This window comes from Bombus huntii, chromosome 9, assembly GCF_024542735.1.
Source record: "Bombus huntii isolate Logan2020A chromosome 9, iyBomHunt1.1, whole genome shotgun sequence".
Taxonomy (NCBI): domain Eukaryota; kingdom Metazoa; phylum Arthropoda; class Insecta; order Hymenoptera; family Apidae; genus Bombus; species Bombus huntii.
The window spans coordinates 14,995,214-15,019,094 of NC_066246.1; the positions used below are offsets into that span (position 1 = coordinate 14,995,214).

Below are 23,881 nucleotides of genomic sequence, written 5' to 3' on the forward strand. Positions count from 1 at the left end.
AGAGGTATGGAGTAATTATATAATTCTCCTTAAAAACAAAGATTGACCCGAGGGGTCCAGAGAGGTACGGACAGGAGTATGTAAGGGCAGTTTCACTTGGACCGAGATTGAGTCAGATAAGTTCTACTTGTACTGTGGACAAGTACGTTGAGACACGGCCGAATCGTGGATCAGTGAGTTGAGTTCGACTTAGACTGTGGCTGAAATCGCATTCGTCATCACGTTGACCGTGGATTCGTTATCGAACCTAAATTCATTATCATCAACATCTCGATTATCTAATCGTCGCTATCACTTGTTACACTCTGTAATAATCACATTTGTATCAGTAAAATATCATCTATAGTAACATAACAACGATGGCCAATTCACGTGAAGATTCATTATACGCCCCTAACTCCAATGATAAGCCGACATATACAGGGTGGTTGGTAACTGGTGGTACAAGCGGAAAGGGGGTGATTCTACGCGAAAAAAGAAGTCGAAAACATAGAATAAAAATTTTTCGTTTGAGGCTTTGCTTTCGAGAAATTCGACTTTGAATTTTCGCTCGGTACGCGTGCACTTTATCACGTCTCGTTATAACGGATCTCACTGTAGATCGTGGTCTCGATGGAAAAATTAAAAAATAGAAAAAAGAAGTCGAAAATATAGAATAAAAAATGTTTTTTTTCCATTGAGACAACGATCTACAGCGAGATCCGTTATAACGTACCGCACGCGTACCGAGCGAAAATTCAAAGTCGATTTTCTCGAAAGCGAAGCCTCAAACGAAAAATTTTTATTCTATGTTTTCGACTTCCTTTTTCGCGTAGAATCACCCCCTTTCCGCTCGTACCACTAGTTACCAACCACCCTGTATATGTAACGAATATTCTCATTCAGACAAAATTTAATAGATGATATTGATCCATTGATTGATATTTAGAAATTTAGACTTGGAAAATCACACCTAAAACTTACCTAAATTGCGTTAAAATTGATATAGATTTCTCAAGGAAGTTGTAAAACAGAAAGAAGTCGATCCAATTTCATCGTCACCGAATGAAATCCGCATTAAATTTCGCAGTGACGGCACCGTCATAAATTAAAGGGTAAAGGCAGTACCGGAGTGCGGTCTTCAGCCGGAGGGCGGTCATTTTACACCTTTGTTGTTGTTTCCCGAGGACATTCTCGGTTTCTTGCCTAGAGGATACTTCTTACTATTTCCATGAGAAACTGTCAAGCTTATTGCACTCGTTTCTTCGAAATGAAGTAAATAAATCCATACCCAGGGTGGTCCCTCGAAAAAAAAAGAAAACAGTAATTCTAATTGCATTTTCAAAACTTAAATACATGAAAAATATTTTCCTAAATCTCCTTAGATATCCCACAGACTTTATACAGTCTAACACAGTAATTATTTATAAGTAAGAAATTTTCTACGAGTTACGAATCTACTGCAACTTCAAACCACGAAATTTATTTCTGTTTGAGATAAAGTGTCCTTAAAATCTTAGCTGAGTCGCTTACTGTGATTGCACCAATAAATTACTTTTACTATATAAGACGTCTCGTGTTCTCGCGATTATATATACAGTGAGAGCCAAAAGCGAGTATACACCTTGAAGACAGAAAATTTATTCGAAAACTCTTACGCGCATATATTGATAACATTGATTGAAATATATAAAGTAGGAATATAAATTAGTAATAAAAATAAAGTCAATGTTATACAAACCTTATTTTTGTAAGGTGTATATTTGAAACACAAAGGAGGGAGAAGAGAGAGGAAAGAAAGAGAAACGATGAATACGTCGATGATTCGAGGATTTTGCGGGAAGAGTTAACAGTATCGAGGCGATTCTGATGCGACTGGCTGCTGGTAGCCGTACCCACGCCGTCCGTTCTATTTCTCCGGAAGAAAGAACGATCGAGCGAATAGCAACCGTGAAATCGCGATACGTCTTCGTGTCCGTAAAGAATGATTAGAGGACCGTGGGCCCATCTACGCGATCGTTTTCACAAGACACCCGGAGATGTTGTTATTTTATTCCCTGTAATTCGTCTTTGCGTATTTTCTGATTCCTCTGTCGAATCGATGACTGGTCAAACTCGAACCGTTATTTTCTCAGGCGTGTTTTACGATTAATATTAGATTGTTGCATAATGATATTGTTCTTTTACATTTTACAAATATTTTACATTTATGAAGCATACGATAGTTGTTTTCATTTATTTATTATATTATCGATTATTAGTTACTTAGTGAACCTAATAGTTTCTTACACATACATGAGTAGTAGGTTCTGTTAAAATAATTGAAAGTCAAATCTTATCTATATCTTATCGTATTATAATCTATAAAGATTACTCGGAAGTCAAAGTAGAAATTTAAGAAGAATTCTTTAGTAAATGACGAGAGATAGCCATGTTATGTAGAAGAGTTTTTCCATGTTGTAACAATATGGAGCTCTTAGTAGATGAACACTCCAGAGAGAAAAACGCAAAAGCTATGCCAACACGTTTTTCCTCCGACACGTGCGTACGTCTACGCTCTTCCGTTCCGCAATTTATTCGGAATGCTGTCTTAGGCGCCACCTTGGGTGCTTCTTACGCGAAACGCCAACGAAACGTATACTGCGCCAGTCAACTCCACATTCTACCCCAGCAATTTCTTTCCTCGTGGTATTATTGTGTAATACCATTTAAAGCCTTACATTCGTTACTTTAGGACAAAGAAAGTAAAGTATGCGGTTCAAGTGAACGCATAGCTGTAAACGAGTTCCCTGAACCTCATTGTGCTTTATTTAAAAGATAATATTGTGAATCAATAGCGCAAGAGGCGCAGTATTTGCTCAAGTAAAACAAGATTAATTTCTTTTTACGAGTAGCATTTATTGCCATTCGTATCCCGTTAGCCTTATTAAATTTAATCTAGTTATTCTATAAAATATTCTTTTTATTTTATGATACAAGGATCGTAACTGTAACGTCTTAATTAAACTAATAAACAGAAATAACATCGAATTACATAAGTGTATAATATGAATTTCTCTAGTAATTCTTGTGATCAAACTAATGATACAATTGATACATTAACATAGACATAATTTCTTAAGCATTTCTGGCAAATTAGATTGTTCAAAAATACACGAAATACGTACAATCCTATACAAAAATATATAAAATATCCATAATATTTATTGAAACAAATCTTCTCTTACATTCTGTTTCTTTAAACGTAACAAAATTCTTCACAAAAATGTAATCCTACGCTACCATCTGCAATCTATTAGTAAATATAAAATATATGCATGAGATTTGAATGCACCAGTTCACAGGTAGATTGCCGTTTAAGTAAACGAAAGGAGCAAAAACCAAAATCAAATATCAAGCATCATCGCTGCATCTCGTGACAAAATAAAACGTCACGTTGCAATCAATTCGATACCTTGACTTTCTCCCATTCTTCCATTGTAATACGCGCGGTAAGTTTTATGGACACGCGTAATTACTCGATCAACGTGGCTAGCGCGAAGGTGTCGAGATCCCGGGCGCGCGATAAAGCCGCGTCCACACGAAACGCCGGCTGAACGGAGCCGTTGTACGCGGGGGATCGAGAAGAACGAGCATGTGGGTGAAGGCTGCAGCGTGGAGGGCTCTCCAGGATGTGTCGAAAGTGAAACCCAAGGCCCCCGTAGCAGCGTCGTGTTCACGCTGGGCGAGGAACGCCGCGTTCGTCCTCGACGCGCTCGATCATTGTTTTAAACTGAGATCGATCTTCTCCTGAAAATGTGACCGTGAAGAGTGTCCAACTGGAAACATCCCACCCTTTCATTGTCTAACAAACATCGTTGTCGTTGTTTTTGCCTGTATTCGCCTTCGAACGCGTGCTTCCTTGCTTCGATAGATCCTTCTTTCTATTATCCTCTTATTTTGTACGTTTCGTCTTATTGATATCATTCATTTATCTATTTATGTCTTTCTTTAATTATCCGATACTTTTATCTTCCTACTTTTTAAATATTCAAAGTTTGTGAATGTTCCTACATTTTTGATCCTCTTGAAATTTGTCTATTCTTAATGTGAATATTATAGTCATATCAGAGTCTTAAGAAAGGTATCATGGTTCGCTTTGGAAATTTTGATCATGTTAGAATGATTCAAGGATGAGTATACATGTAATTCCTTGGTTTAGTGTTGGAGAACGAGGTCTGTAGGCTATCTGCGATGCGATCTATTATTCGTAGTTAGAGTATGTGTATGTACGTAAAAACTTCTCTATTGGCAAGTTCTTTCAGAGAAGCTTAAATATCGTAACACAATCTTACGTATTTCTTATTATTTAGCTTTCTTGGTCGACGGAAGAAAACACGTTAAAATGAAGCAAACTACAATAAAGAAGAGTTATAGTATTTTCAAAAAGAGACACGTTCGACAGCGGGAGAGGGCAACTTACGTAATATCAAGCACGCCAACTGGATCATGGGTACGAAGCATCCTTGAGCCAGTAAAATTGGGAAGAGAAGGTTCCCAATCACCGACCCTATTCTTCCGGCTGACATCACCAGACTCACTGCGATCGCTCTAATTTTAATGGAAGATATTAATTTAATTTGAAATTCTGAATTTTATGTTCCTATAGTAATACCTTAGTTAATATTATTATTTAATTGGTACTATTATTATATTTAACCTTAGAGAAGTTGGAAACATAATAACGGTTGCAGCAATAATTATATTTTGGGTAGTGTTTGTCAATCCAATGAACACACTCGTCAAAATTAGTGTTAGTAATGTGTCAGACGACCAGTTCAGATAAATTATACATAAGAATGCTACTCCGTAAGAAATATCTATAATCATACGTTAATACTATCAATTAAGCGCGAAATGTGTAAATATAATACAATAGCGTATAATACACTGATTACCAGAATACTGATTATTGGAATTGTATAATGTATAGTAAAAAATTTGATCAATATTGATATTTACAAATATCTCAAAATGAGAATAATCTTTCGTACAAAAGCGAAATTATTGAGCGTGTGCCATAAACAGTTCGGATAATCGAGATTTTACTATAATTAGACTATAAAATTTTCATTATAAGTACTTACACAGTAAGATTCTGTATTTCAAAATATTCAGTAGAAAGCTACTCAATAAAATAAGAATGCCTCCAAAGGCAGTTACAACTATCGTATTCACATAAACAGACTCATTCACGACAATCTAGAAAATTCAAAGAATATTATGTAATCAGATAAACACAAGGAGAAATAAAATTTACTGAGAGGGACGATGAAAAAATATTTGCTAAGTAGGCTGCCCCACGTTTGTACAGTTCACGTTGTCTTCAACGGCTACGGAAGTTTCGTCTACGACAGAGAAGAAATCCAAGATCTCGCAAAATGTCGATTTATGTGCTTCTGTTAGATTATGATTCACTGGATCGAAATTTCCTAGTATCGTGAAAAGTTGAGGTTGCCACATACGAATCGTGTTGGTTCTGTAAAATGAAAAACGTATAAAGATTTACTTAATATCAATTTGTATTCTCTTCTTCCTTGGAATGTCGTCCTTTGATAAGATTGTTTCCTCACTGACGTTTCGTGGATTTTTTTACGATTACTGTTTTCATATCAGTCTTGATAAACGTCACCTCTCGATTTCTTGTCGTTTACGTCTTTTACTGAACACAGCAACGCAACGTCAGTATTTATAGATAAAGCAAATAAGGTCGTTCGTCACAAACATCGTCATTCTGACAAAATGAATCGATTAAAAATTTCATTCTACTAATTACTTTTTAACAACAACCCATTTGCAAAGTTCCTTGTGACACAATTTCCGATCACGGATAATTGTGTTTACGCCAAAGTTAATGTAATATTAATTCGTTTCAAAACATTAAAAAGAGATACTCACGTGTACATTGAACCAAATTGCATGACTGTGACCAAGAGAATTCGACTTAAATGTGGAGTAAAGAAAATTGCCTTCTTCTCTATTTTTCCATCGTAGTCGTTATCATTTCCTTCTTTAGGAAGTTCGTTTTCTAAATATTGTATCTTAAACAGAAAACATTGACACTGTTGATAAAATCTTTTGTTAAAAAAAATGTATTATTTAATCCAAATATGTCTATCGTGTTTCCAAAAAGATGATTGTAGGGTTTTTGCAGCACTGTTCGCACAGAGATTCTTGGGATGAATGATCATTTCTAGAAACTAGCTAATAGCAGTACAAAAATTGAATTAATATATTTATTTTAGATATCAAATAAAGAAAAATGTAATAGTATTTCGTAGAACATCACGAAAGATTTGGACATATGTGAGTTAAATTATTTAAAAGCTGAATAAATTGTTCAAACTTCTCACCGGATATTCTTCCGCCGATTTTCCCGTGTTGATGCTATAAATTATCTTGAAAACTTTCAACGCATCCTCCATATGACCCTGAGACATGAGAAACTTTGGACTTTCCGGAAACAGGAAGAGACAACTAACACCGATCAATGTTGGTATTCCACAGATGGAAAGAAAAAGTCTCCAGGAATTGTAGACAAACGCACCGTCCCACAAGACGATGGACCAGCGTTGTGGAATGATGATGAACGCCAGCACTACAAGATTTAGTGATCTGACATATAAACAAGCGTTTTATCTTGATGTCAACTCGCATATACCACACCTGCGCTTACGATATTTCCAGATGTAATGGCAAAACCGACGATCAATGAAATTCTTCCTCTTTCTTTTATTCCATAAAATTCCGAAGTGTAGGCCACGATGGAAGCATGGGGACCGCTTATTCTAACGTACAATATCTATTACACTGTGCGTATTCATGTATTTGTGAGAAACTTAAGTGTAAAAAGTAATTTAAATATTAAAAGAAATTACTTTAAAATATTTTTTATATCTGCTGCAATATTTTATAAATGAAACAAGTATTTATTCAAGTCCGAATTGTTTAATTACGTCAATTAAAATTTGACCTTGCATTGTTATCCGTAATCCAATAATTATTTTTAAACACTCGAATTGACAATTAAGGGTTCAAATAATTTAGAATCTCTGTTATAAACTCACATGAAACCACTAAGGAATTTGAAAGATACAAGCATCCAAAAATTCTGTGAAAACCCTGACAGGAAGTTACAAATGCCATCAGCTATATAGCCATAAAGAAAAACGGCTCTCCTGCCCTTAACATCCGCTATGTAAGCCCATAGAAAACCACTAGAAATCATTCCTAAAAGTTTCAAATAAATGCCTTTAACATATATTCTTATGAACACTAAGATTTTAGACTTAGCGTACTAGTTGGCCCTGATCGAGCAGAAGTGGGATAAGAACAGTCTGTAGCGACCAGTAATATTGATTTAATCAAGTAACTAGTCGCTCACGTGACTGACGTTAACTACATACTTATACAGTTTTTAAATTATGTTAATCATGGTATTTACTTGAGTAAACAAATATATCAAGGAATGGACTTGCGATCGTCGCAACAAAATCTTTTTGACAGAGTTACAATACAAACCTATGTATATGATGGCGTTTAGCACACCCTTCTGAAAGAATGTCATTTGCAAATCGCATTCTGCAGAGGGAAGAATCATCGCTACATTGGAACTGTCGATACTGGTTGCCCATGATACTGGAATAATCGCCAGTAGCAGAAGATATTGAAATTTTCCATAACCAGCTGCGGCAATGGCTGTCTCGAAATCCGCAGACTTCTTCTTTTGATTCGCTTCATCTGTTCGACATACATTGGACAAAATGTTCTTTTAAGAAGCATCTGTTTGAACGATAAAACGATACGATTAAATAAACTGTTCTCCATGAGAAAAACTTACTTGAATCTTTTCTATGCTCTTTGGTAAGCTTATCCGGAACAGCAATGATGCTAACTCTATGTGGCATTTTTATAATTTTCCACGCCGGTCGTAATTTTTATGTGTACCAGATGATTTCTACTATGGACCTTTCTCTGAATTTTACATGAATCGGTGTATACGTTTTTCTATTTCACTCTGTCGGAGAAATGTGTCGGAGACAGTAACACGCATCTCCTAAAACGGCTTAAATTAAACGAACTGATGAAAGCCATATAGAATGTTGCCGTAACACGTGCACTGGCTCAGATATTCACAAACAGTTTTATCTTTTATGTAAATAACCGTCAGCAGTTCATCACTGGCATTACATATCGAATTAAGATGTAAAGTTATCGTTCGATCGATCAACTAAAGAATAATAAATGTTATAAAAGTAATCAGCAGTTTGACCTATCTCAGCATGTCAACATTCGTTAATTATTTTTTTCCATTTTTTTTCATTAAAATTAATTTGATATACGTGCAGAATTCCAGGTTGATAATTAAATATTTATACTCCACTAATTGAGTATATTTTTACATTATTTTTACGAAATATACATAAACTGGAGATAACTTCTGAACATTTATTTAAATTGGATCACAATACAAATAGAACTACCACAAACGTAATATAAGCCAGCATCGCGCGACTCACGTGGCTTTAATTATACAATTATCTTTTTGCTCTTGCACGCCAAGTTACTAAGGCAAAACCCATCGGGTTTAAACAGACGATTTTATCGATTAAATTATTCTTTTCCGTTCTTTGAATTTGCTGTTCGAAAAGAGAGCAAAAATAATAGAATATAAAGAAGTAATATCAAATATTTGTAATTCTTATTATTTTCTTTCATTTTCTTTATCATTTCTCCTCTCCTTTCTTAAATGACTGATTCGTTAATTGAAAGAACAATGCTCTTTGCACTTATTCTTGCAAACATTACAAAAGAACACGTTACATTTTCTGCGCCACCTTGGAAAGGATGATTTCAACGACCTTTCTCGCTTATCGGAGATTATTTTGCGAAACATATCTAACGATTGTGTCATATAGTGATATAGTAAATCATAGAACGTATCGTATGACAATAAAAACATGTTTAACTACGTCGCGTTTGTTCAGATAAATTTTCCTTTCATATGGAATAGAGACGCATGGAATTTTTGAATCCATCAATCAAGCTGTCCAAACAACAGCTCAAACAGGTCTATAAATTAAATATTATAGAGAAGCGATGATGTTATAAACACTATTTCTCATGATTTACGATTTACGTCATCTTATTGCGATGATTCTTCTTATAAAAGTTTGAATTGAATATTGATCGTGGGCTTATGTAATCGATCAGTCAGGCCTCTGAGAGGCTCAATTGTATCATAATCAAGACAGAGCAAAAAATCGAATATTTTCTGAAATCAATTTCCTCGAAGCAAGAGGAACAGAGGAGGAAAACGAGAAGAACGCTTTGTTCGCCGTAATTAGCAATGCAGTTAGTTAACTTCGCGTTAACGATCAACAAATTGGTGGCCATTCCTTTTAACTCGTGATAACTTACACGCTTCGCGTACTTTGACAGCAGCTTTTGTTCCTTTGTCTTGCGGCCGATACAGGAAATATCATGTCCACCCTGACCTTACGTTCGCGATACCAGCCAGATACTCGTTGAAAACGGCCGAAACTCCTGCGAAGCTAACGGCCATTGTCTTCACGGGAATCTCGATTGGCGATGGTCAAAGAATCCAAGTACTCGTAAAAGTTCCATCGTTTCGTAGATTTATTGTCAAATTTCTACCCTTTCCTTTTCTCCGTTTCTTAAAACAATTACTTCCTTTTGGATACTAGACGCTCCTCTGATAGCCGTTTTGATTAAACGACTCGCAACAAAAACGGCCCTTGTCCATGTTTGCCTTTTTCTCAGGAATTTGGAAGAATACTGACATCTTTAATTGTTAATCAATACTTTACAATATTTTATATCTTTAACATAATATTCACCGTACTATACAACTACATCGTGAACTGTTTACTGTTTACTATTTACTATTTAACTTTGATTTGACAATAAATAAAAACAGAACATTTCTCATAATCCATATATGCTAGGTGCATTATTGCCTAAAAAAGAAAACAAAATAAACTATACATTTCCGCTTCTTATCTTCAATACGAAGTCTAATTAGTTTCGAAGCGGCAAGTTTTACCAATATCTGTTTACCTAGTTTATGCGAGTTCTAGGAATCATCGCCTGTAAACATGAAATCTGATAGGCGGTTAATGAAATTTACCTTTAGCTCTTCGTTACCGTGATCATCGACTCAACAGAATGCCTCTGCCAAGCATATTATATTAATATGCTATTTTATACTCGCAGCATAATTATCTATTATCTCTTTGATCTTTATTCAAACACCATTACATACCAATATACCCATACATCAGTTGATCGAGGAGTAAAATATCAAGCATAAATATTATCAACACATTCTACGTATAACAATCAGAAAGAAAATCATTTGATTTTATCTTCCATGTGAACTCTGATCAACTTCCGGAAAACCATTAGTATTTTTCGAATCCGTAGCAGAAGGACACTTATCGGACGAAAGCTGTTGTTGGTTCTTCATCCGTTGCTTGTTGTAGTCATGGCTGGCTTCTCTCGCCTGTCGATATTCCAACGAGCTCATGTACTCCGTCACCTTGATCGCGAAAGAGGGAAAAGAGTTACAAGGTCAGGCCGTATCGTAAGAGCACAAAGCTCGTCTCACCGAACTAATTAAAGTTTCCTGTTTTTAAGGCTCGTCCGAATCGACGTTGCGTGACAAATGACCTGCTTTTTAGGCTGTTCGAACGATTTCTGGACGACGCGAGAAACGAGGGCTCCGTCGTTCTTCATACACACAACGCATAACATTGCAATACATACGTATTTGCACGGATAACCACGTCTATAGTTGACCCTTTTACCGAAGTAGGGTCATTGCTGATTAGATATCGACAGCTTAATAATCGAGCTGATTGATCTCGCAACGCTGGTACGGTCAATCAGCACGGAATATGCGGATTAATGCGAAATAGCAAGAACACGTTTGATCGAGAACACATAGGAAACGTCCTTTCCTCCTTTTCCGTTTCTTTTCTTTTCGTGGGTACTGTCCGTGTTGTACAGGATGTTTCAGAAAATCGATACCGAATTTCAGAAGTATATAGTTCTGATTATAACAGAGATAAGTCTTAATAAGCTTTGGTTCAAACATCGTTAGTTTTGTTAGCTATGTACAAGACTTTTTCAACTGCGAGATTGTAAAAGCATAAGAAACTTCATTGCATGTTTATCGTGCATAAATCATTAGATTAAGCGTAATAAACACATTATTATTATATAATTGTACTGATACCGCGTATTGTTGGTAACAGTAATAAAATAACAATGCTTTCCACTTTAATGTTATAGCATTCGCGCGCGTATATTTCACAGTTATATCATAATTTACTTTTACATTATTTAGTTAATTGCAATGAGAAAACATGCTGATACGACTGTTACAGTGAATGGATATCATATCAAACGGTAGCTCGTGAAATTATTTGTATTATGTGTGTTACATAAAAGACTTTAAAATTTCCTTGTAATTAAATATCGTGTACCTTCTGTATACATCTCCAGATTAATGTCAAATTATGTCATCATAATCATGATAGCCACGTCTCATTATACTACCAATGAAATTTTTAAATATTTTATATAATACATACAATATACGTATATAGAAATTTTCTCTAATTTTTCATGTATTTTCATGAGTCACCGTATGCTATAGACAGAGATAAATAATATGAATTTCGCTGATGAAAACACCGTATAACTTCCTCGTTCGACTCATACTTATTAAATTTTACCGTATACGTACTCCTGAAGTTTGAAGCCAACTTTCAGAAACATGCTGTATGGGTAACTATTGCGGATCTACGCGCGTACGTATACGAACATTATCGCGTTTTTCGGTTTAATTCGCTTACTTGCCATTTAACCGCGATAGATTTTCATCTACTGTTTGCGATCTCTCCGGCATCGAGGCTAGCGGGATTCGTAGCGGTAAAGGACGATTAATATAGGCAGAAATCGTACGCCGCGATAATTGGTTTTTATCCAGAGGAAACTCGGTCAGATACGGGAAGAACGATAATGCGTTATGTAATCGATGAGAAGTTTGATATCGAAGAGAGTAGTGCATCTTCCCGGTGATAAAGTGAAAAAGTAATTGATTCACGCCTCCGGCTGATCACCAGACATCGCGTTATCTTATAGAGTCGTTAAATCAGGTCAAAAATATACCTGTTCGAATTCTAAAAACGACTGATTGCCTTATATCGAGAGTATCGTCACGCATCTCTTTAGTAGACTAAAGCCTTCTGTTTCTTAAAGCCAAATCGATTGAAAAATTCGTGAAATAAATTCAACACATCCGTTTCCTGTTGTTAATTGAATATCGAATCGCTGTTTGGCCTCGTTATATGTATATACTACTGTTAAAAAGTATTCGGATGCTTAGTTATTTTTGACAAGATGTATTTTAATTAGAAAATTAAAGATAAATTGAAATGATTTTAGTCTTTAGATAAGTATAGTAATATATTGTAACGCGATTAAATTGGTTATCAAAAGTCACTATTTTATAAATCTTTACGAACTAGTTTGTTACTCATACGCTCCTTATGCTTAAATCCCGCAATTTCTGAATTAGAAATCAAATCAAGAAGAGTTTTCTACGCTGATATAAAAACTTCGGATATTAACATAAACATTAATGTCTAAATAGTAAATGTGTTTAGTAATATACATAATACATTGCAAAATATATTACACTTGCAATAAATATCTTGCAATTTTTATAGAAATGTTTTTCTAATTTAATCAATATAGTCACGACAGTACTCATGAAATTTCAAAACGTTGAATATACGATATATTCATAAAAGTTTTCTATAGTGAATGTTCAAGTATATAAATTCACAAGTCGCTATATGTATGTACCTACATGAATACATTGACTGAAATTCAACGTTGAGTGCGTATCGTAACGCGCATTGTGACAGTATGTATTTTAATTGTCGTATCACGGGAGCGCTATATAAATCGCGGTTCAAATACGTACAACGCATCGCGTGATATAAACATCTGATATCTGAACTTGGATCAGCGATGCAACCACGCTGGGGCGTGTTAGATTTTCCACACGCGAATACCAAAGAAGTACGTGAATCAGAGATAAATACCGAGGAAACACACCGAACCGAATCAAGAAAGTTTCGTCGAACGGTATGATAATTAATTGTGCATTGCCCGCTATAAATCTCGTCCATCTGGCCAAGCCTTAAACGAAACTTCTATGTAAAACACTTCACACGATCAATGCGCTCCCTAATGAGCGGATGAATTAATGACGTCAGATGCTAGCTAGTCATTCCGATAATGCGAGTTGCCAACAATTAAATTGAACGATGATTCATAACTTAGTTAAACTCGCATGGCATGTTTTATTCTTTCCCTATTGCAATTTTCTTTAGGGACTGATGTTTACGTCTTTATTATTATTAGGAGCTAATTAATCAATTATAGGTGAGTGGTGATTGCATGAAGGGAAATAAAAAAAAGTGCAATTCCTGATCACCGAATTAAAACTGTTCGAAACTTTCTGTATTTCTCGCTTTTTTAATCGAATTGAAATTTGCATGAGCAAATTTTAATAGCTAAATTTATTAATTACTGCGATTTTTTATATACACATACATGTTGATAATTTGTTTTCTTTCTTTACCTTCATTACAGTATGCTTCATGTATATTGTTGTGTTATATATTTTATATTCTTATTGTTTTGCTAAATATGTTGGTCAACGATGAATAAATAATTTAACTATGCTCCAGAAATTGTCAATGGCATTCAAGTCAGATGAATTGCCTGACCTGGGAATACCAAAATATTTTTTGACATGGTGTAATTATAAATTAAATAAAATGAAATACTCGTAATCGTGTAGATATGTATTAATAATTTGGACAATCAAAAATAATTTGTGTGAGTGTGTATGTATAAGACATATTACAGTTAGAAAAGTGCATATGGTTCTAATTCGATGACCAGGGACTGTAATTTTATAGGATTCGAAATGATATGGTTACCTCTTTTTCGTATTTCATGTGACCCTTCAATATTCCGTATGAAATCATACCAATGATGGTCAAGAGGATCATTCGTTGCATTTGAATCTTGTTGGAAGACCACTTAAATGTAACCATGATATGACTGGAATTTATAAGAATGATACCCGGTATATAAAAATGTGTGCAGTTTATTTACAAAAAAATAAAGTTCTTACTTTTACAAACATTGCTGTGTCTGATGTTAACAATCAATGCTAATTAAAGAAATGAGAAATCGCTTTTACGGCAACTGAGAATTTACCTCTTCATCGCGTGACCAAATGCAAATCGCAGTCAATTTCAAGATCGATATCGTCACTATCTATCGCTATATTCAGTGTTATTAATTTAGAAGCACAAATATAGAAACTTTCTATTTGTAAACAGAAATGAAAATAGAATGTTGTGTGGTTTCCAAATCGCAACATAAAATATAAAAAAATTATGGTTCATTATGTATCGATATAAATTGCGTGTCATGCATGATGCTGCATATAATGTAATGTAATTTTAATCTCGTACACGTAACAATTTTATCGTAATTCTAGTGTCGTTTAATGCCACACGTGTTCATTGATGGAAGACATGTAGATACAGATTTTCACCTTTACTTGCACAACATTAGACTTATTGTTTGTCATTAATTACTTATATTTATTTTTTATTTTATCTCTCATGAGACAATATCTATTTCTAGCACGATATGATCATCGAATCGTATTCAAGATTTTTCACTGAAATAACACTTCTTCGAACGGCGAAAGATCTACCGTAGGTAAATATCTAAAACGAGAACATGTTATAAACAGAATTTTTATTTTTAGCAACCATTCGCTAATTTATTCACTTTATTTTCTTCAACTTGCCAAATTGATAACATTTTACATACATACATATACAAAGATATGTAAACTATAAGTCATTAAACACACGCGATTATAATAAAGACATCTTGTACGTGTAGCTTGCAAGTATTTCCACTAGATGGCGGTGAAATCTGGGCAAGATGGCGTCCGGTCAATAGACGAAGAGCAGAGGGAGGCCGGAGGCGCTCTCGAGGTTCGTGGGTGTTCTCAGCCCGGAGCTGGAGAGCCTTTGAGGCCGTTTATCATTGATATTTTTTCTCCACCGTAGTAAAACGATCGACACGCGAGTGAAACGTAAAAATGTTTCGTGAGGGAGTGCGCGTTACATATATGTCGGCTTGAACGTGCCGTGTTTCTCGAACTCGAAAGATGCTGCCATGTAAAGCGACGACAGAGGAGGTGCCTTCGCGAAACTGTCAGGAAGATCGTCGTCGTCGTACGTGAGTCAGTGCGCTCGGTCGATTGAAAGAAGGCACGTACGTACAAAATGGCTTCAGGCGACAATGTGGACGTGATCGAAGTGGTCGAGACAAGCTTCTCTGGCCCGGCACAGGCCACGGAGGATCATCTCAGACCGGAACAGTACGCGGACGAGGACAGTGAGTAGCCCTTTATCCACGTTAAAACTCCTTTGTTAGTTCTCGGACAAGTGTCACGACTTAACCTATAAAAGCAACGCGATTTCAAACGCCTATAACGACGGGTATCGTTTCTCGCGGTGTGCGGGGCATTTGCGCCGCGAGACGTGACGAGATAGGCGTGATCGATCGATTTTACCCGATCGGATTTTCGTTTCGCTTCCGCATGCCCGCACTACGTTCCGTCCTTTGTTAAGTCGCCAACCGGACAACCCAGTATGCTCTTTCAGGGCTACACTGTGCTTAATCCAGTTCGCTATTTGACAGCTGATGGGTGTCGCCAGTCGTACCGTATAGTGGCAGCAAGCTTCTAAAAATCGTACTTATCTGTTAGACATACTTCTCCAAATTTTTTTTTTATAAATCATTTTTAAAACGCCTTGAAAGTACGACTAATTTTTCTTCCCGCTATCGCGTTACAAACACAAAGAAGACGACTACCGAATGAACTTTCACGAAAATAACATCGGTCCGAGTATGAATGAAAGTTGTACGTGGAAAACTGAGTTCTCAAACAGAAAAAAGTTGAATGAATCTACCTTGTGAAGCCTTGTACAGGGGCTGAAATTTAGTGGTAACGGGAGCAACGGTACTAAGACTTACATATGTCAATAGTGAATCCGCGTCGCAATCACCGTGTGCACGACTTTCGTTTTTGAACTCGGTTAACGTTCCACTTTCTCGCTTCTTTCCCGGAATACACGCGATTGACTCGGCTGGTCATTTTAAGCGTGCGATCTTTCTTTCTTTACATGCATGGTTCCTTCGATATTACTCACATTAGAAACGGGACTTTCGTTCGTTCCGACGCCAACGTAATATGTGTACATATATATATTACGGTGTGCACGTCGAGAATCGACTGTTACGTGACCTTATTTCGTATAACAAACATGTTGTTTTCGATCTGTTACAGGTAAATCTACAGGGGATAAGGTGACAACATTTGAGGTAAGTAAAAAATGCACAAATCTCGCCTTTTTTTTCGATACGGTGTGATACCCGTGAACAAATTTTTGTTCCACGCGCGTTCTGTAGATATTAACATTGACACTTGCATGCTCTAACTCAGTATACGATGGACGAAAGCCGGAGATAACTAATAAACACTTTTACGTAGGCATCGCTATCAAAATTCTCGTGGCAACTTCCAACTTGGCGACTATCATCCTTACGTTCTAATCATTTATTTTTTTATAAATTTAACAACGATTAAATTATTAAAAATTCTTGTTTACAAATCATAGTGCAGGTCATATATACGAGATATGAAAATTTGCATCATATGAAACTAATGTTGCGCAAAATCCTTCTAAATATACTGCCCTCGTTAATTTTATATATCATTCTTTCATTTTTTAAGATACGAACCACACATTTGCTAAATCGATTGACTCCACAAAGCAGAAAGTAAAGAATATTGATGAAATTATATAAGATAAGCATCAATACTTTGCTACTAAAATTTCAAAGATTTCAAAAAGTCGAGTTAATCACTTTAACCTGTGAGTGGTTTGTGTATATATTGAAGTATGTGGAATTTTCTTATACCTCTAAAGTAAAATTATATTATACAGGCTCTTGTGAAGTAATTAAAAACAAAAACGATCAGTTTTCTGCAGTTTCGAAATGATAAATATAAAGCATTTTAAGTAATGAGAACAATATTCATTTAAAACTGGTGTTATAATATAACAAGCAATAAATGTAATAGAACGTTATATAAAAGAACGCGCTCCTTAATCATGTAACGCGCGTGCATGTTTAAACGCTTGAATCCCGTGCAATTTATTTTCAAGCAAAAAAAGAATCAGCGCCCGGTAACATAGTAACGTTCTCAAACACGGAACTATGCTTCACAGATGCAGGTGAACATTATGTAAGAAAAATCCTCGCTATCTCTCTGCTGCTTCTATATTTTCACATGTTTATTTCATTTGAATGCATCGTTTCACTCAACAATGTCAATTTTGCCGCGTCTCGTGTCATCTCTGAACAATCGATCGATACAGAACGCCTCGATTCTTTTCGATTATACAGCCCATACAACCATTCATCATCCGTTTCATTCACGATCGACATTTCGATTGTCAAAATCGAAGATTCCATATTCGCGCCAGCACGTGTTAATCGATTTATCTTCGATGCGTATCGCGACTATAGTCGATAAACGAGACAGATACTCGCTGGTTCTCAGATCGATTATATCGTTGTCTTATCGAGTATTATCATCTATTATAACGTTCGCCGAGATTTTCTGGGAAGAAACGCGCGCGAACGTTCCGACAATTGAAATCATTGATTCGAAATAGCAACGTTTTCAGTAAGATGGTTGAATTCATCTTGCGATGAGTTGTATTATGTGTACCACCGGTCTCTAGAGGCAAGAATAGTTGTGTAATTATTCATTCGAATGACGCATGCCCGTGTATTTCTTCTTCGGTGCTTCTTCTCGCGCCTCGGTGGACAGTGAACATTCGACGCGACGTTCGAGCTCGCTCCCATTTAACAAACTTAAGAGAAACTTAAAATAAAGAATCTTTAAGCGTTGAGGTTATGGAGGGCAAAGTGAACGCGAGTAAAGTAATTTTACTGCGCTATCTTGTTTTCGAGATTAATCATTTACATCCATATCTTCAGCTTTCGTTCACTAATCTATTATTCACTAATTTTAGCATATTTTAACATTTAGTTCCGTGATTAAATACAGGCGAGTAGAATTTTTTTTCGTAACTTGTAGATTAGAGATGTATGTACAATGTTTGTAGTGTTAGAAAAGAATGACGCATCTTTTTTTTTTACAGAGTTCGGTAAATCAACATGGCACCGCGGGGCCCAAGACCCCTGTGGGGGTGTCGAGGAACAAATCGGAGCGAGAGAGAAAGATCGGCCACAGGAGAGTTGGAGTGGGAGGTGAAATCACGTACAAAAAGGTATTTTGAAGAAGTACAGAAATATCGTGTTTTATCGTTTCGTAAATAGTCTGATAAAATAAGGTAACAGGATAAATAGATAAAACCCATTAAGCAACTTATTGTTAAAATGATAACTAGAAAGGAAATAGATGCCAAGATTAATAATAACACATTCCCTTGGAACATGAACTTGATGAATAACAACAAAAGTGAAAAATTATTATTAATCTAAAAATACATTAAACTCAGGGTCAAATTAAACTAAGTTTTATTATTGTGTTTTATTCACTGTGTAGATCCAAACGACACAAATCATGGGCTCCATCCAGCTAGGCATCCAACACGCAGTCGGTGGTTTGGCTAGTAAACCAGAGCGTGATTTACTGATGCAAGATTTCATGACTGTAGAAACGACGAACTTCCCGAGCGAGGGATCCAATCACACTCCAGCTCATCATTTTTCGGAGTTTAAGTTCAAAAATTACGCACCTATTGCATTTCGTTACTTTCGGGATCTCTTTGGCATTCAACCGGATGACTTTTTGGTAAATATAAATTGGTCTACGTATATTTGTGTTATTTTCTTTTGTTATCGTAAATGAGTTAAGAAAGAATACAGTAGATTTTAAATTCCGTATGTTTCTGCCCGTAAACGGTCATCGTCTTATTTGTTTGCTAATTAGCGTACATCTAACGACACCATTTGAATATTCAGATGTCGATGTGTAGCGCTCCGTTACGCGAATTATCAAACCCCGGCGCTAGTGGAAGTATCTTTTACCTAACAGATGATGACGAGTTCATCATAAAGACTGTACAACACAAAGAAGGAGAATTTTTACAGACGCTTCTTCCAGGATATTATATGGTGAGATCGAATATCTTTTTAAATATAATGTAGCTTTATATCAAAGATTATCATTGAAGAAACAATTTTTATTTGTAGAATCTAAATCAAAATCCAAGGACATTATTGCCAAAGTTCTTTGGATTATATTGCTATCGGTGTAATAGTAAAAATGTTAGATTAGTCGCTATGAATAATCTTCTGCCCTCGTCGGTGAAATTGCATCAAAAGTATGACTTAAAAGGATCAACATACAAAAGAAAGGTTCATAACTTTGAAATATTTATATCAGCTTTGTGAACAGTTTTCCAACGAATGTAATGAAATATTCCTGTGATTTGTAGGCATCGAAATCAGAAAGATCTAAATCTTCTCCAACATACAAAGATTTAGATTTCATGGAACACCATCCAGAAGGGATCTTTTTGGAGGCGGACACGTATAGTGCCCTAGTTAAAACTATTCAAAGAGATTGTCGGGTGTTGGAAAGTTTTAAAATCATGGATTACTCTTTACTCGTTGGTCTTCATAACCTCGACCAGGCTGCAAGAGAAAAAACGGTAGATATAATAGAAGTTATACGAAAATATTATTACTCGTTATCAAGGATATAAAGCACAATTTTTTCTGTCATAGCAGGAGCAGAGATTATCAGCGAGTGCGGAGGAAGAAGTTGGCGAAGTGGGAGGTGAGAGTACAGCACTTACTCAAGCAGAAAAAGAACGGGAACGAGAGGACAGAATAGGAGCCAGCGCTCTGAACCGATCACGAAGCATAAATCGACAAAGGTTGGTTGCGCACAGTACCGCTATGGAGAGTATTCAGGCTGAAAGCGAGCCGATAGACGAGGAGGACGATGTACCGTGAGTATCGTGTTTTCATTTCCTCGCACGACGATTGTATACAAAACGAGTGCTCTAGTAACGTGATTTTAATTATGTTCGTGTTCCTAGCAGTCCAGGTGGAATTCCTGCTCGTAATGCCCGCGGCGAACGCCTTCTACTTTTCCTTGGTATTATTGATATTTTGCAAAGTTACAGGCTTAAGAAAAAATTAGAACATACTTGGAAGTCAATGATACACGATGGTGTAAGTTCTATAGACCTCCTTTATTTTTCCTATGATGATCGATCTTTCTATGATTGTTTATAAATAAACGTACTATATTGCCATTCATTTTCATTTACTGTTTTGTATATATGTTAAAAAATGTGAACTATCTTTGTTTGCAGGATACTGTGTCTGTACATCGGCCAGGTTTTTACGCGCAACGTTTCCAAGATTTCATGGCGAAGACAGTATTCAAGAAAATACCATCACGTAAGTACCATCCTAATCAGCCTCTTCTAACAAATTTGACCTCAATGTTAACACTGAACAAGGCTCATTTTTAATTTGTAAGCAATTTTTTTAATGAGTTACTTACCGTTATATTTTTGGGTTCATTAATATTGACTGACGTTTCTCGTAGTATCTCGTCAAATCGATTTAGCTATATGTCGTATAAAGCGTTAAGTACAAGAAAAATGTTAAGCTTTAAGTAGAAATTATAACGACAAGTATTTTTATCACCAGCTGAACGTGATTAATTGAATTTTTCTGTTTATAGTAATAGCATCAATTACTGTGATTCAACTACATTATAAACAATACAATGTTATCGCATAGTACTTTTTACAAAAAAAAAAAATGAAAAAATCTTTGAAATATATTTTAAATGTATGGATAGGTAAATGGGGGTGAACGAGAGTTCGGAAAAATTAAATTTCTAAGGGTAAAACGCTCAAAAATGTATGATACTTATATATTTACGTGCATAATTCTGCCATTTACAATTAAGTAGCGATGTAATGATCTTGTTTAAGATTTCAATTTGTATAGAACCGTAAGCCATAAGCTAGAGTTACGTATAATTATATATATTTTTTAGCTTTCTTATTATATAAGCGCTATCACTGAACGTTTAAATTTATTTATTCGATTCAGTGAAACATTATTTTATTTGTTCGTAATGCATGATAAGTTCACTATCGAATCATATTATCAGCGGATCATTCGATTATGTAAATTTTTAGTTCCATCGATTCCATTTACACATATCATTCCATTATTTTTATTTTTCGGTCTATTTTCGATTTTTTTTTTCCACTGGGAAAAGAAAAGAGCTATTCGAAGCGAGAATGAGCGAATATCAATTTCTTTCTATCATACTATTTATCACAGATAAATTTAGCCGTCCAAAAAGATTCTAATATTCGTAATAGTGACTTAAGGTAATTAAGTGACAGCAGAGAATGCGATAAATCCCGTGCGGATATCCGAAAACTATGTACGCATTTTTGACTGCGTCTCATATCGAATTTTAGGAAAGTTTTTAAAATGAAATTGTGTTTTATGTGTACGTATAGTATATATGTGACAATATTAATTAATGTTCGGAGAATGTAGTTGTCAGCCTCGACGTCGATTTTTCGGATACCTGCATCTCCTTGATAAAGCAACGCTATCGGTCAAATATCCTGGATTTATTGAATGTCAGTTGGTCACTTTTGGGTTTTGTATTGTGGTGTAACTAATTGCTAACACGGCACACATATTTCTTAATATTTTTTTAATTTCGTTCAATTTCATAACGTTCTTTCAATTCGTTTTTCATTATTTTGCTCGTTTTAACATTCGATCTCATTATTCACTTCGCATTTCGTTTTGGGAACAATCATTTCTTATCTTGAGATGTTTAGTAAAAATGCCATTTTTCACGAGTATAAAGTAATCAATCCACTGGTGTCCACACACGTAGCTGAGTATTTTGTTGCTAGTAATTCCGCTAATGTCGAGCAAAATTTTGCTAAGTAACGCACGTAGATTATCGAAGCATCTCGAGAAACACTAGTAGCGATTACGATCGAATCATATATAGAAAAAAGAAAAGACGAATCGATAATAAAACATGAGTTTTTTGTGGGAAGCGCACATTGTGAAGACAATTCCGTAACATTTAACGTAAAGACATTTCTGACTCTGGAACGTAACCGTCCCATATGAATAGAATCTTTAACGACATATGCCCTACGTGATTTTCAGTCAAGTTTTCCCATCGTCGAAGTTCCTTAATCGTTATCGTATGAACGTGCCAAAGTTTTGTAAAACTATATCCACGTGTTCCTAGTAGTGTACAAAATAGTAAATGGGTCGGGATTACAGAGGTTTCTATTTTACGAACACGCGACAGAGCAATCACTGACGACTTGCTGAAGCCTGCTATCAAAACAATGTCATAGATCGCACAAAATTCTTATAACAATCTATATAATAATAAATATAAAAATCGTATAGTATTAGTAATTGTGAAATTTGTTAATGATATGCAGTTCCAAAGAAGAAAGATTATACACTTTTTATATACATATTTACTGTAATCATTTTTAAGTATCACTGACAGTTATACAATATGAAATAATTTTGTGCGATCCATTGTAAAGTTTAAAACAATCCTTTACGGCGTGTATAGTCGAGTATATTTTGGCAAAGCTAGTTAGTACGGTATGGATGTATCAGAGAGAGAGTACACGAGAGAGAATGTGAGAGAGAATTAAATGGTAGAAGTAGATACACATTCTTTTTTATTGTGAAAATATTCAGCTATCAGCTCAACGTGGACACCAATGTACATATTTATATATTTTGCAATAAACATTTTCGCTGTTTACAACTTCATTTCATTTATAAAGCCTACCCGTACATATTATATTTTATTTTGTCACTTTTTTCTCTCATCGTCATTTATCATTCTGCTTTTATAATTTCTTTTTCTTTACCTACCGACATTTATTTTATCGATTAATATTCCCATTACTATTTACCATTACCATCACCGCTATATTACTGCTTTATTGCAACGTATACTATTATCAAACACTATCTCGTCGTCCAGTATAACTCTTCACGTTTCCTTCATCGTAGTCATGGGCTCATCTATAAGATTTTATTTTCTGCACTATACCGTCGCGTGACACTTTATGTACTGTCTTAAATAGCATATCATGCGATGTGTTTGTTGTTTGTGTTTAAACGTATATACGTTTGGGTTTTAATCGCCACCTGTTTACCACGTGTACTTTGCGATGCGATCACCTACTAAAGTACGGAATTCATGAAAGAACAAAAAGATCAACGAGACGATTTTCTATCGATCCCTCTTACCTCCGTCATCTTTTCGATACTGTAACAATATTCTTCCATCCCGTTGTTTTCTTTTTTTTTTTTTTTTTTTTTGTAGATCTTTCGTTCGATCGAAATGACCAATTTATTTGAATTACCATAAGTTTTGTACTTCGTTCTGAAGATACGTTACTAATAGATATCTCTTACGGGAATGTGGATTATTCGAACGAAAACGTGGAATTTGTTTGTATTACGCGATCTATTTATTACGGCACCATTATTAATCCATGTTCTTAAAAAATCACCTCGTTCAATGTGAACATAACGTGAGATATTATAGCTGAATTAAAAGTAAATCAAATTGGAC

General features: G+C 35.4%; 2 protein-coding genes and 1 long non-coding RNA gene across 26 annotated transcripts in view; 2 read left to right on the forward strand and 1 right to left on the reverse strand.

Moving 5' to 3' along the window:
• The window catches only part of LOC126869838 (uncharacterized), a 67,025-nt gene extending 62,562 nt beyond the window's left edge, over positions 1–4,463 (forward strand). The window contains exon 3 of the long non-coding RNA XR_007691023.1: positions 4,332–4,463. This is a non-coding gene — a long non-coding RNA (uncharacterized LOC126869838). The remainder of the gene's footprint in view (positions 1–4,331) is intronic.
• On the reverse strand, positions 2,921–14,788 carry LOC126869804 (D-xylose transporter-like). Of its 2 annotated transcripts, XM_050626814.1 has the most exons (13): positions 14,261–14,788; positions 14,064–14,187; positions 7,859–10,579; positions 7,540–7,758; positions 7,086–7,248; positions 6,685–6,806; positions 6,372–6,616; positions 5,917–6,059; positions 5,323–5,497; positions 5,106–5,220; positions 4,679–4,838; positions 4,442–4,569; positions 2,921–4,373 (listed from the first exon to the last, which is right to left on the reverse strand). In XM_050626814.1, exons 3-13 carry the CDS (start codon positions 7,923–7,925, stop codon positions 4,324–4,326), a joined length of 1,587 nt encoding a protein of 528 aa, XP_050482771.1. In that variant the 5' UTR covers positions 7,926–10,579; positions 14,064–14,187; positions 14,261–14,788; the 3' UTR covers positions 2,921–4,323. The 2 variants fall into 2 exon arrangements, with proteins under 2 accessions (XP_050482771.1, XP_050482772.1); XM_050626815.1 differs by lacking the exons at positions 14,064–14,187; positions 14,261–14,788 and adding an exon at positions 10,649–11,182.
• A 9-nt stretch (positions 14,789–14,797) lies between these two features.
• Positions 14,798–23,881, forward strand: part of LOC126869783 (phosphatidylinositol 4-phosphate 5-kinase type-1 alpha-like) — a 40,185-nt gene continuing 31,101 nt past the window's right edge. For 4 of the 23 annotated variants that reach the window (XM_050626747.1, XM_050626737.1, XM_050626732.1 and 1 more), the window contains exons 1-10: positions 15,107–15,549; positions 16,505–16,539; positions 18,393–18,521; positions 18,800–19,048; positions 19,219–19,371; positions 19,450–19,614; positions 19,695–19,910; positions 19,987–20,213; positions 20,304–20,439; positions 20,583–20,670. In XM_050626747.1, the coding sequence (XP_050482704.1) occupies positions 15,438–15,549; positions 16,505–16,539; positions 18,393–18,521; positions 18,800–19,048; positions 19,219–19,371; positions 19,450–19,614; positions 19,695–19,910; positions 19,987–20,213; positions 20,304–20,439; positions 20,583–20,670 (1,510 nt within the window). In that variant the 5' untranslated portion in view covers positions 15,107–15,437. Of the gene's footprint in view, positions 14,860–15,048; positions 15,550–15,798; positions 15,908–16,504; positions 16,540–18,392; positions 18,522–18,799; positions 19,049–19,218; positions 19,372–19,449; positions 19,615–19,694; positions 19,911–19,986; positions 20,214–20,303; positions 20,440–20,582; positions 20,671–23,881 lie in introns of those variants that run through there. The other 19 variants (XM_050626740.1, XM_050626736.1, XM_050626744.1 and 16 more) reach the window with 11 other exon arrangements.